Below are 13,960 nucleotides of genomic sequence, written 5' to 3'. Positions count from 1 at the left end.
GGTGCAGGTAAACAGAAGTTCACTTGCAGAAGAGGGGGAGACTTCCACCCAGGGTGTGGGGTGGCAGGGGGGACGTGGGCCCTCCCTACTCTACTGCATCCCAGCCCAGGGTCCTGGCAGAGGCAGGACTGACTGCAACTGGAGTAAGCGGGGATCCTGGCTGCAACATGTTGACTCACTTGACTATAAGGAGATCAGCTTGACTATTGTTGGCTTTTCCTGGGCCACTTCCAAACTCCTCCTCGGAGTATACCTGGCTCTACTGTCATGGCAGGTTCTCAGGGTCATCGGGGTCTGAACCCTCTGGCAGGGTTAGAAAGGTCTCCTCTTTGGTGTAGTGGCCTGGCAGTCTGGTCCAGTCCTCAGGCTCAGCAAGGTCTTCAGTGGCGTCCCAGCTGAGGAGCTTAAGGCAGGCCTCTGCTTCCTCCAATAAATTGGGCCCTTACTAAGCTCCTGGACTGGGCTTTTATACTACTTGCTCTGCCCCTTGGCTTCCAGAGAGTTAAAGGGGCAGGACAAGACTTGGCCCACCCAGATTCAGAGAGTGATCTTCCCTCTCTGGGTCAGTGAGTGGCCAGCCCTGCCCACTACAGTAAGTAACTTCTCCAAGTGGAGTCCCAGTGAGTGCTCCACTATACAGCAGTGTCCCTTTGATGCTTGGGGAGGGAGGGAGATTTGGATTCATGTGAGCAAGGTAAGTACTGTGATATCGGCCTCTGCATCATTTCTGTAGTCTTCTGTGATTGCATATAATTCTGTGAACGTGTGGGTAGAGGTCCAAGTGGCTGCCTTGCAAATTTCTATTAAGGTACATTATTAAAGAACACTATGGAAGATGAAATGGATCTCAAGGAGTGTGTTTTAATGTGTTCAGGTGGTTCAGCATTCCTGATCTGATAGCTTATGTGAATGCATGTGGAAATCCATTTTGAAAGTCGATGAGTAGACAGCTTCCCCTTTGGAATGCTCTGTAGTTGAAATGAAGAGTCTAGGGGATTTCCAGAATGGTTTTGTTCTATCACAGTAAACACTATCACTCTTCTGACATCTAGAGTGTGTAAAGCAGTCTTCATGGGGTTACTGTGAGACTTAGGGTAAATTGTTGGGAGGTGAATCCATTGATTCAAGTAGAATTCAGGGGTTATTTTTGGTAAGAACCTTATGTAGAAAAAGTGACATTTTCTTTGAAAAATGTAGTATAAAGGGGGTCAATCACGAGTGCTACTCTCTCGCTCAGCCTTCTGGCTGAAGTAATGGCGACTAGGAATGCCACTTTAATTGATAAATGGAGTAGTGAACCAGTGGTGAGCAGTTTAAAAGGTGGTCTGATGCACAGTACCAAGGCCCTTTAGGAACTCTGATCACTGGGAGAGTAAACATTGATGTTCCATCTGTCTTGTGATGGAATGCTGACATGGACATCAGGTGGCCTCAAACTGAGCTCACTGATAAGCCAGAACTTTTGAGCTTGAACAGGTATTGCAAGATCACTGGCTCTGGTACTGACTCATTTGCCAACTGGATTCCTTGGCATCAAGTGAAGAATCACTTCTATTTCTGGGCATAAATTTTTCACGCATGAATTTTCCTGCTATTCAGAGCAGGTTATTTCATTACAATAGAACCATCCAGGAGCCATACTTATAGGTGGAGTTCCTCCTTGTCTGGATAGTGAGTTTGTCTGTTGTACTGAGAGAGCAGAGCTGTTTGGCAAATGAGATCTCTCAGTGCACGTATCGCTGTGCATAATAGGTAAGGATATCATGCCTCTCCGGGCCAATTTGGGACTATGAAAAATCTCTTTAGTCTTGTCCTTTGGATTTTATAAATCATATGCACTATCACTGGTATTAGTTAGAATGCATACAGAAATGGGGCCTTCCATTTGAGCAGGAAAACATCCCCCAGCAATCATTGCCCCTATCCCACTTTTGAGCAGAACAATGGGCATTTTCAGTTTGTTGGGAATATGAACAGGTCAATGGTGGGTGTGCCCTTTCTGCAGAACATTGAGCTGAGAACCTCTCCATTCATCTGCCATTCTTGGTCTTGAGAGAACTATCCACTGAGTATATCCGCTGTCACATTGTAGTTGCCTGACAGATAATATGCTGAGAAGTTGTTGGTGCTGTATGCACCAATTCTACCATTTCATGACTTCTGTGCACAGAGAGTGCAGTCTCCTCCTTATCTATTTATGTGAAACATGAAGACAATGTTGTTGGTCACCTGAGTCAATTTGTTCTGTATGAGAGGTAGGAAGCACCTGCAGGTGTTGCATATGGTGTGCAGTTCTAGCAGATTGATGTGTTGGTGGGTCTCTTCTGGAGATCATTTGCCCTTTGACCCATGTGCACTCCCTACCCTCAGGAAAGCATCTGCAGTTATTGCAGTTGTTGGGTGCTCCTGTAGGAAAGAGATACTTCTATTACACAATTTGTGGCCTTGACCACCATTGGAGAGGATTCAACACATTCGTTGGGACAGTGAGTCTTTTGTGTAAGCTGTGTGTGTTATTGGAATGTACATCGTGCTTAGCCATCCTTATAGGCATTGCATATGTAATCCATTTTAAGCCAGAAATCCCTTTTCCCATTGGGCTCTAGCCTTAGGTAGCTGCATTCAGGGCATTTCTGGGGTATATGCCCCTCACCGAGGCAGCAAACATGTCAGAATTGGCCATCTGAAATGGGCGTTGCATTGCAGCAGGATTAGCAGTGTTTGAAATGTGGGAACTGTGTCATTTTCACTAATAACCATCCTGTAAGGGGAGAGTGTCTAATGGACTAACAAGGAAAAAAAAATTCTATACGAATACCTAAGCAAATATCTCAACTCTTAACTATCAAACTATGATTTTTTCTAATAGTTTTAGATGTGATGAAGCACAGCCCCTGAGCTTTTTCTGCAGCCAAGGACAGTTGAGAAGGAACTTAATGGGAAAAGGGATTTCTGGCTTAAAATGGATTACATATGCAATGTCTATAAAAATGGCTAAGGGGTTGGGTTGTATGCAGTTGAAAAGAGCAGTTTGCATATGTGTGACTTGCGCAGACACTATCACCTTAAATCTCTGATTGACAGTACTGGGATGCACTACCACGTAAAGTGATGCACCCACAGGGACTCCATTCAAACAAGAACAAGAAGATCTATTTGAGAAGAGAAAATATCTTAAGTCCTCTCTCACCAGTTGAAAACATGCAATATTGCAAATCTACTGCTGATTACATGAGCTTGTGAGGAATACTTTTAAACTGGGAGACATTATCCTGTAACAATGACCTATTACAATATCATGATTTCTGTTCTACTAAATGGCTGGTGCAGAATGTCACTGTATCTTGTGAGTTTTTCCAGTAATAAAACAACTATTAAACCACTGTGATAAGAACATAAGACCGGCCATACTGGGTCAGACCAAGCGTCCATCTAGCCCCGTATCTTGTCTGCTGATAGTGGCCAATACCAGGTGCCCCAGAGGGAAGAAACATAACAGGAAATCCTCACATGATCCCTCTCCTGTCACCCATTTACAGATGGAGGCTGGGGACACCGTTCCTACTCATCCTGGCTAACAGCCATTGATGGACCTAACCTCCATGAATCTATCTAGTTCTTTTTTTAACCCTGTTAAAGTCCTAGTCTTCACCATATCCTCTGGCAAGGAGTTCCACAGGCTGACTTTTACACTTTAATTAACTTGAACAGTCCTGTTAATTACTTCAACCACAGAGCAGACTAATACTTTTAAGCTTACTTCTAGTGGATTAGTAATTAATATATAAATAACTAGAGGCAAAGGTCTTAGAAATGGTACATAAATACATGAAAGGTATATATGAGCACTTTGATTAAACTCATTTCAAAGGGCACATCTGCACAGCAGAGCTAAGCCAAAATAAGCTGCACAACTTGATATATCAATTGCGTAGATTACATTGAAATTGCTTATTTCATCTTGTGCCGCTGTCTACACAGCAGGAAGTCCAAGGGAGAGCACTTTTCTTCCGACTTCTCTTACTCCTTGTAAAATGAGGGTTACAGAAGTTGGAGTAAAGTCCTCCAGCTCAACGTTATGTTGACATTATGTCAAAACTGCTTGTAGTATAGTCATCGACGGACTATGTTATTTTGGAATAAGTGGTACTTCCCATCTTACATCTTACCTTTAGAACACCTATAATCCTATACCCTAGCAATTAATCACAAGCTGTCTTCATCTAACTGTTCCAGAATAGAAAATTACAACCACGAACCCGGTGGAAGTGTATTGTCTATAACTACCACAAAGCTATGTTTATATGTCTGTTTGGTATATCTTGATAGATTTCAAAGTTGATACCAAGGCAAAAAAAACAAACAAACCCCTCTCTATTAATGTATAGGTGAAGATTCTCAGTATAGCCCATTTAATTGAGATGGACAAAGTTTGGTATAACAGTATTGAGAACTTTGAGAATCTTGACATCTATGTTAATTACAGAACTGGATCAATATTGTCCTATTTCCTCATTTGTAAAATGGAGATACTTCCTTTACTATAGGTATTGAAACTAAGGGCCAGATATTTAAACATTGCTGCCCAGATCATTGCAACACCTAAGTGTCATTTTCAAAAGAGATTTAGTCATTTAGGAGCCAGAATCTCTTTGGAATCAGTGGGATTTTGGCTTCTAATCTCTTTTGAAGATGAGACTTAGGCTCGTAGATCCACTAGGTGTTGCAACTCTGAGCACAGCAACGCTTGAGTACCTTAAAAATCTGTCTAAATTGCTTGTTTTAAAGCACTTGGGGGTACATCTGCACAGCAGTGTTATTTCGGAATAACTAACATTATTCCGAAATAACATGGTCTGTTCATGACTACACTACAAGCAGTTATTTTGACATAATGTCAATATAACGTTGAGCTGGAGGACTTCTTACTCCAACTTCTGTAACCCTCATTTTACAAGGAGTAAGAGAAGTCGGAAGAAGAATGCTCTCCCTTGGACTTCCTGCTGTGTAGACAGCGGCACAAGCTGAAATAAGCTATTTCAACGTAAGCTATGCAATTGATGTAGCTCAAGTTGTGCAGTTTATTTCAGCTTTTTCTCTGTGTAGACGTGCCCTGTGAGATGAGTTTAATGTCACATGGGCACCTGGACCAGAGGTTACAGAACAGATTTCTAGACTTTTCACCCTATATCTTATCTTTACAGCACCTATACTCCTATACCCCAGCAATTAACCACAAGCTGGTCTGTCTTCATCTAACAGTTTCAGAATAGAAAATTACAACCACAAACCAGTGGAGGTGTACTGTCTATAACTATCACAAAGCTATGTTTATATGTCTGTTTGGTATATCTTGATAGGTTATCAAAGTTGATACCAAGACAAAAAAAACCTCTATTAATGTATGGGTGAAGATTCTCAGTATAGCCCATTTAATTGAGGTGGACAAAGTTTGGTATAACAGTACCTAGAACTTTGAGAATCTTGATGTCTATGTTAATTACAGAGCTGGATCAATAGTTTGTACAGACTGGATAAAATCCTCACCCCACTGATATCAATGAGAGTTTTGCCATTGACCTCAGTCAAGTCAGGATTTTGCCCATTTTACTTCTTTGACTTGCAAATCGGTCCAGTTAGAGCAGTTTTAGGTTTGGTGACTGAACTTATAAAATTATTCAGGATTAGCTAGCAACAAAATTTATTTTATTACTTGTATAAATATGTTAGGAAATGTCATTTGGGGCTCTTAATATTTTCATAGACATTCTGGAGTAAATGCATCCCTGGTCAAGAAAAAGGCGAGGGAATTATACTATAGGTTAGACCTCCCTGGTTTGACACCCTCCAGACCTGGCTGGTCCCAGATGAGCATTTTTCCATTCCAGGGAAGGTCATTTCAGGCTCACTGCTGTGGCCTCCCCCTACACTGCACCCCCCTAGAGGCTCCCTGACCCCCTTTGCAGGCCAGCTACACTCGCCAACCCCCTTCTCTCTGGGGGTAGGTGTCTGGCAAGGGGGGAGGGAGCAGGAGCAGGCTGGAGGTGCAGGGTCTCGGTCAAGAGGGTGTGTGGGGGTGGCGGTCTAGGGACGCAAGGATGGTGGGAGGTCATGCAGCTCTTGGCCCCCCGGAAAAGTGAAACAAACATCTACAAATATAATTACAAAAGCCATCTGAAGAGTTTAGAAACAGCAGACGACAGCAACAACCTAAAAAAGTGAGCTAATATGTAGAAGAAAACTTAGAAATTCAAGTATTCAGTGGATTTAGACAAGATGACAAACTGATAGACAAATTGGGTATAACCTTTCATTGATATATTAGTGAACTATCCTGCAAGTCTTAAAAGGAAATGTGACAATTTAAATTACAAAGGATACTCTAAATGCATTACCCAGATAACTTATTGTACACTAGAGTCGACTTGCCAGTCTTCACTAAGTCAAGATCTTAAAAACTGGACTTTGTCTATTTAAAACATTGCCCAATGTGTTTCAATTAGCCCACCACATGTCTTAAACCATTAAAACATTTGAAATATTACCAATGCTGTTTCATGAGTTTGAGGATTCTTGAAATTCACAGTTTCCAGTGAAAGGTGTTTTTTGATGCGAGCTACATCTGATTCTCGTGCTGCCTGTAGCAAGGAGTGACCTTTGAATTCATCTAGAAATAAAAAGATCACATTCTTTATAGGTCTGGGAATTATTACGGGAATTGCTTGATTCTGGTAGAGGAAATGCTTCTCTCAGTAAATGGCAGCGGATTTTAATTTATTGTACATGGGCTCATTATATGGATGCAGGCCAGCACTCTATGTACTCCAGAAAAATTACTACTTTGTCCATGCAGAGGCTGAGCATTCCTTAGCTTTGCCAAACAGAGCTCATGTCTCAATTCTCCACTTTAGAAGCTGAAAGAAAGCAATAGCATTTCATTTTCAGAACAAAAGTATTCAGAGTTTTAGGTAATTATGCTGCTTTTATTTTGTTCAAATTAACTTTGCTGAAGAGAAATCCTGCCATGATATTGCTATGAATAAGTTTTTGGAGAGATCATAGTGAGAAGTGGGGAAGCAGCAGGAAGAAAATGTTTTAAGATAATATAATCTTCAGGAAAGCATTACACAACTGTTTGTAAAGTTGTAGCCAGACACAAAAACCCCATCTTGTTTTTCCACGAGCCCCATCTTGTTTCCCCCCCCCCCCCCCCAGAGAGCAAGAGAAAGGCAGTCAGCCTTTGATGCCCTGGGAACACAGGTTTGCTGCCTGTCCCTGACTCTACCATAAACAGAAACCAGACAGTAAATGGGCTAGCTGACGACCCGGGGCCTCCCGTCGCCCTGATGGCTAGTACCAGTAATTGACACGCCTACACTGTCCCAGGAGAGGAATCTTCGCCCATCACATACCAGAGGTGCCCATTGTCTGCATTTTCCCAGGTGTAAATTATGCTTTGCACCCTTCGTGGGAAACTTGACATTCAAAGCCATTTTTCCTTAATGGCCACTTGAGCCCAGGAAGAAGCCTACATGACCCAAGGGGTATAAAAGAGGTTCAGCAGCCCACCCTATTGGAGCTCCAATCATCTATACCTGCTGGCAGGTATTGATTGTCTCCCGAGGTCTGTGGGACGCCCAACCTCGCCCTACTTCTTCCCGAGGGATTGAGAGAAAGACGCTGGCCACGCCAAGTCTGGAACGCAGGGGTGAGAATATATACCTGCTATGTGTATTTTGCATGCATTTAATAAGAGCTCAGAGAACCAAAGGGTTTCATGGTACCTGTAAGTGACTTATTAGTGTAATTTCTGTCCTGTCCTTTGTAGTGTCTGTGTTATCTGTAACACAGTAGTAGCATTTAACAGCTAAGTTTACCCTGTAACAATAAAATAGTAACTGTTTAAGCTTTAACCTGACTCCTTCAGTTGCTGTAACAGAACCAAGCACAATTTAAAAGAACTTCAGCCGGTCATAAGGGACTCACTGCCCTGGCCGTCGGCTGACAGAATTGGCGTAGTCGGCAGGATTGTGCTACTGGTTCACATACAGCAACATGAAGCCTGTCATGATAGACATGGATTTTAGTGGTATAGAGAAAGGGTTTGCCCAGGAAGGTTGGGGCAACCCAAAATGGGATAGAAAAACATTAGAAAAGGATTGGGGAAATCCTGAGGAGTTGTGGGTGCAGTTCTGTAAGTATAGAACTGCCTGCAAGCTAAAGAATGGGACAAAGCCTGAGTCTGTGGAAAGGAGCCACTTTCCATTTAGCAAGGAAAACAGGATCAGGCCCAGACAAGCAGGCAGGTAACAGATAAGATTGAAAGCCTTGTGGTAGAACTGAGAAAAAGGCAGTAAGTACTGGAAATCTAAATCCTAAAGCATACTTACAAGAGTAATATCTGAAACAAGGCCAGTTTTATTTTAGAGATAAGAAAGTGTCTTAAGAAAAGAGAAACACAGAGAATTTAAACTCTGCAGAGAATGGAGAGAATTGAGCAGTTGTGCAAATGCTAAAATGGTGTAGATAGAAAACTGTGGTTTCTTTACAGTCATTCTGAAGGGAAAATGGGCCCTTTTTCCAAAGGAATGTCTGTAAATAATCCAGGCAAATTTGACTCAAATCTGTACATTTGATTAGAGAAACTGCTAAAAGAACTCTAAAGGGAGGAGGTTCTATTGGAACTGAACTACCCCAATGAATAAAAAGGGAATGTAATTGTTGTATAGCTATGTAGAAATAGTGTAAGAAAGGTTCAGAGAGAATGTATGTGTATCTGTGTGTAGATAGAGATATATATATATATATATATATAGTGTAAATAATATGAAGTTTTCAAGGTCCAGTAATCTTGTTTGTTTGTAGGTTTAAAACAAATTGGTTTGGTAAGACCATTTTAGTCCAAGTTGTTTAATGAAGGTACAGGAAAATTGTAAGCATAAAGAAAGAGTTACACTATATGCAAAGTTTAATGTGGCTAAGTAGTGTTGTAAACAAAGATTGCACATTTTCCTGTAAACTATAGAATGAGTAAAAACTGCAAACAGACTAAAACGCTGTGAAAGCTCCAGGAGCCACACCAGGTTGTGATTTCCTTTGTGGTGCAAATGCCCTAGCTGGCAGCACAAAGAAGCTTTGCAGGTAATAGCTAAGTTTGATTAGCAAACTACCTGCGACCAGAAAGTTCAAATTGTAGCCCTCCAGAAAGAAAGAAAAATGAGGTATTGGTATTGCTATTTTAGTCCCAATAGCAGGTTGGGTATACTAGAAAGTTTAAATGTAAGCAGTCTTTTAAGAAGGCAGAGAGAAGACTGAGAAATTGGCATTTGTAAAAGATGTTACCCCTTTTGAACAAAATCTTGCAAAGGTTCGGGCATAGCCCTTGGTCTGATCAAGTGTTAACTGCTTGTCCATACAATTTCAGACCTACAAGACAAATTGGCTAACTGCTTGTGTATATGTAAACCCTCAACTTCAAAGGAGAGGGAAACAGCTGCAGCTTTTGTCTTCTGTGGAAAACCTGTAAAGAGGTGTTCTTCAAAAATGTAAAAGCCTCTGCTGCAAAAGTGGAGAGGTAGAAATGCATGTCCCTCAGTACCCAGACGAGCTAGATTCCCTTAAGGATGGGTGCTGAGAGTTAAAGAAACTCTCAGATTTATTTTTTTTTCTTCCCTCAGGAATATGCTTAAGAAAAGGACCAGGAGGTATGAGGTTTAGTAAACAAGCTCACCCTCCTTACCAAATTAATAGTAGACAAACGTGTGTCATTGGGAAAAGTCATTTAGCAGGAATTAGGATGGACCATAAGAAGGAAAAAGCATGTAAAAAGGGGAAGGCAAAAGGTTTGGAGCCCTATGAGCATAGTTGAAGGAATAAGGAAAGTAGAGCAGACATTGGAAAGTTACTAGGAATGAGAAACATTTTCTTTGAAAGGACAAAGCAAGTGATTTAAGAGAATGTGAAGATAAAAGGTGGACTCCATGGGAGTGTGGAAGGAATTAAGCAATGGTAGAAATATGTGAAGGGAAATCTTGTTTTAAAAATAGCACCTTGTTTCTTTGCAGCCTCTTCCTTAAGCACTGTGCAAACCATGTAGGCAAAGAAACAATCAAATGTAAACATTTTGTCTATGGACACCTTTGTTAAATCTGCAAAGGAAAATTAAGGATTCTACTGAAACTTAATTGGTTAGTGCTTCTGTTGGGCATTCAACTTTTAAGGTTAAATTTAACTTTCTAGAAACCAAATTATTAGTTTAGAAATTCAAGCTTTGAAACTTAACTGTTTTTTTTCAAGGCTGACTTGATAACACTTTTGGCTTCAAAGGAAAGTGGACAGAGAAGGCTGCTGCTGTCTCAGCAGACTTACACTAACTCCTGTGTTATATGGGCTGGAGCCACCCAGTGGATAACTAACTGGGAAATAGAAGGAAAACCTGTTTGGAGATTGGAATATTGGAAATGGATATACCAGTATTCAACCCAAAATGCCTTAAGCATAGGTCATGTGGCAGCTCACCAAAAGAATAACACCCTGACTGCACAGCTAAATAACCTAGCAGATGCAGCAGTACAAATTTTTGCTGCCCAGGTGGATTGGGAACACCTGTACATTTGGCTACATGAAACCTTGGGACACACAGAGAGCTGGTGCGGCAGGCACATGCCAGGGGGTGGCCTATCACCCACAAACAAGCCAGAGATCTGGTACAAGCTTGCACCCTATGTGCTGAACTCAGGAAACATAACAGAAAGGCAATGATTTGCCAGGCTAAGAGATGGAAAAATACTATGGGCAACCTGGCAAGTAAATTATATTGGTACACTACCCACCAGTAAGCAAGGGTGGAAGTATGTTTTAACTGGAATGGAAATTGTTTCAGGAATTGGTTTTTGCTTACTCAACCCCAGTGGCAACAGGGTTGTTTACAGTCATGGGACTAAACCACTTAATAGCCCTGGTCCCAACACCCCAGTTTGGGAACACAAACCCATGTACTGCACTCCTATAAGGGAAAAGGAGTCTGGACAACTGCAGATGCTGGGCTAACACCAATAACCATTACTGAGGCTTGGATTGTATCCAAGACCGGCAAACCTTATGTTTTATTACAGGAAACTGAGGCAATAGCCCTGAACAGTGCTCCAGTGGGATGGATCCCTCCCAATGCTGGTGTGGATCCGGGAAACCACCATGAACTTTTTATATATATACACCACTTGCTGTTGTAGCGCTTGCAACCACTGTTGTTAGTTACAGACTATTGAAATAAGACATGGTACTCCAACTCGCCATGGTCTTCTTCCTCATCCCAACTGCTACTGCTGTACCAGAACACCTTACTTGACTCCTCTACTGGACTGGGAATCGAGTTTGTCCCTCTCAGCCCAAATGAACAAAGTGACATCTTCTGATGGGGACCGGTATGGTTCGATGACAGCGACTACCGCAATCCTCTAAATAACTCTGGGGGGAGGTCAAGGGGGGAGGCAAGGGAAGTGGCAACAAACGGTATGGGATAACACATGCTGTAACTAAAAATGTAAAGCCTCATGGCTAGATTGTCTAGCCCAACACCTAGGACTATGTATTGTTAGGCATTTTGTGTACACTGCTACCTCCTCTGTACAGGTCCGGTATATGGCGTTGGGAAGCGATCCTAATCAATCCCTTGATCCAAATTATCTGATCAGACCCTGCTGATAGGGCGATTCTAGCTTCCTCCAAGGAGGGCAAAGGGTGCTGGCATCACCGCCATCTTGCGTTCTGGGACATAGTGAGGCGTGTCAAGGGGGTGGAATGTAGCCAGACACAAAAACCCCATCTTGTTTTTCCACGAGCCCCATCTTGTTTCCCCCCCCCCCCCCCAGAGAGCAAGAGAAAGGCAGTCAGCCTTTGATGCCCTGGGAACACAGGTTTGCTGCCTGTCCCTGACTCTACCATAAACAGAAACCAGACAGTAAATGGGCTAGCTGACGACCCGGGGCCTCCCGTCGCCCTGATGGCTAGTACCAGTAATTGACACGCCTACACTGTCCCAGGAGAGGAATCTTCGCCCATCACATACCAGAGGTGCCCATTGTCTGCATTTTCCCAGGTGTAAATTATGCTTTGCACCCTTCGTGGGAAACTTGACATTCAAAGCCATTTTTCCTTAATGGCCACTTGAGCCCAGGAAGAAGCCTACATGACCCAAGGGGTATAAAAAGAGGTTCAGCAGCCCACCCTATTGGAGCTCCAATCATCTATACCTGCTGGCAGGTATTGATTGTCTCCCGAGGTCTGTGGGACGCCCAACCTCGCCCTACTTCTTCCCGAGGGATTGAGAGAAAGACGCTGGCCACGCCAAGTCTGGAACGCAGGGGTGAGAATATATACCTGCTATGTGTATTTTGCATGCATTTAATAAGAGCTCAGAGAACCAAAGGGTTTCATGGTACCTGTAAGTGACTTATTAGTGTAATTTCTGTCCTGTCCTTTGTAGTGTCTGTGTTATCTGTAACACAGTAGTAGCATTTAACAGCTAAGTTTACCCTGTAACAATAAAATAGTAACTGTTTAAGCTTTAACCTGACTCCTTCAGTTGCTGTAACAGAACCAAGCACAATTTAAAAGAACTTCAGCCGGTCATAAGGGACTCACTGCCCTGGCCGTCGGCTGACAAAAGTATAAACATGTTATCCCAAACTTGATATCAGTACAATACGGTTTATGAAATTTAAGGGCCGTATTACAAAAAACCCTGATAAACTGGAGATGAGCAACGAAATGCTATCTATCCCTACTGAGTTTCACATTCACTTTATACTCACATGCCAATCGTTCTTTTAATTGAGGTGTTGGAGCCAAATCAATGGTGCTTTTATTGTGACAGTTCAACAGTGTTGGATCAGCACCATAACTTAGCAAGAGAGAACATACTTCCACCCTGTTCTTGGAAGCGGCTTCATGCAGAGGAGTGAACTGCCAGAGATCCATAGCATTCACACATGCTCCATGCTAGGAGAGTTACAAAAACAAGCAGATTATTAAAGAAAAACAGCATTTATTAAAACAGCAATTATTAATTCTGACAAAGCAGACAGCAAGATCAAATAATTATATATAGGCAGACCGTTTCCAAGATTTTTCCAGAAATATCTGTTATAAGTACGTATACAACTACGGTTAACATAATATAAGAGTGAATTTATCCTTACAACAGCGATGAGGAGTCCTGTGGCACCTTGTAGACTAACTGAAGTGTAGGAGCATAAGCTTTCAGATGATGAAGTGGGTCTTTGCCCACGAAAGCTTATGCTCCTACACTTCAGTTAGTCTATAAGGTGCCACAGGACTCCTCGTCGCTTTTGCAGATTCAGACTAACACGGCTACCCCTTTTGATACTATCCTTACAACATATCTATAAGGTAGGACAGTATTACTCTCCCCATTTTAATGACGGGGAAGTGAGGCACAAAGAGAATAAAGGTCTAGTTTACACCAGAAAATTAGATTGGCATAAAGACATCCCTCACAGGTATGAAAAATCCACACCCCGAGTGACACAGCTAAAATGAAGTAAATTCCAGAGGAGACAGTGCTAGGTCAACAAAAGAATTCCAGCTCTTGTGGAGGTGAATTACCTACGCTAACAGAACCTGTCCTTTTAGCACAAGTAACGTCTACACTGAAGTGCTGCAGCATCATAACATGCTGCGGTGGCATTTTAAGTGTAGACAAGCCTTATGTGACTTGCTCAAGGTCACAAGGAAAGCCAGTGTTGGAGCAAGGAATTAAACCTACATCTCAAGCTCTAGGCTAGCTCTAGCCACTGTATCATCCTCCCTCTCACTATGACCACCACTTTACTAGCATCCTTCCATCATTCTCTATATAACTAAGTGGTTCCCTAACCTTAGTAAAAGTTACAATTTCCCAAGGAGAAGACCATTTTGTTGACACCTTGTAACAAAATGA

General features: G+C 42.2%; 1 protein-coding gene across 1 annotated transcript in view; it reads right to left on the bottom strand.

Annotated features, from left to right (window-relative positions):
• The window catches only part of TNKS2 (tankyrase 2), an 89,906-nt gene that overhangs the window by 46,652 nt on the left and 29,294 nt on the right, over window positions 1-13,960 (bottom strand). The window contains exons 8-9 of the mRNA XM_075935130.2: window positions 12,813-12,999; window positions 6,546-6,667 (exon numbers count right to left, since the gene is read on the bottom strand). Of these exons, the coding sequence (XP_075791245.2) occupies window positions 6,546-6,667; window positions 12,813-12,999 (309 nt within the window). The remainder of the gene's footprint in view (window positions 1-6,545; window positions 6,668-12,812; window positions 13,000-13,960) is intronic.

The sequence above is a fragment of the Pelodiscus sinensis genome, chromosome 8 (assembly GCF_052426305.1).
Source record: "Pelodiscus sinensis isolate ZL-2025 chromosome 8, ASM5242630v1, whole genome shotgun sequence".
NCBI classification, from domain to species: domain Eukaryota; kingdom Metazoa; phylum Chordata; order Testudines; family Trionychidae; genus Pelodiscus; species Pelodiscus sinensis.
The sequence above is the reverse complement of the archived record's forward strand: the minus strand, read 5'-3'. Positions and strand labels throughout refer to the sequence as shown.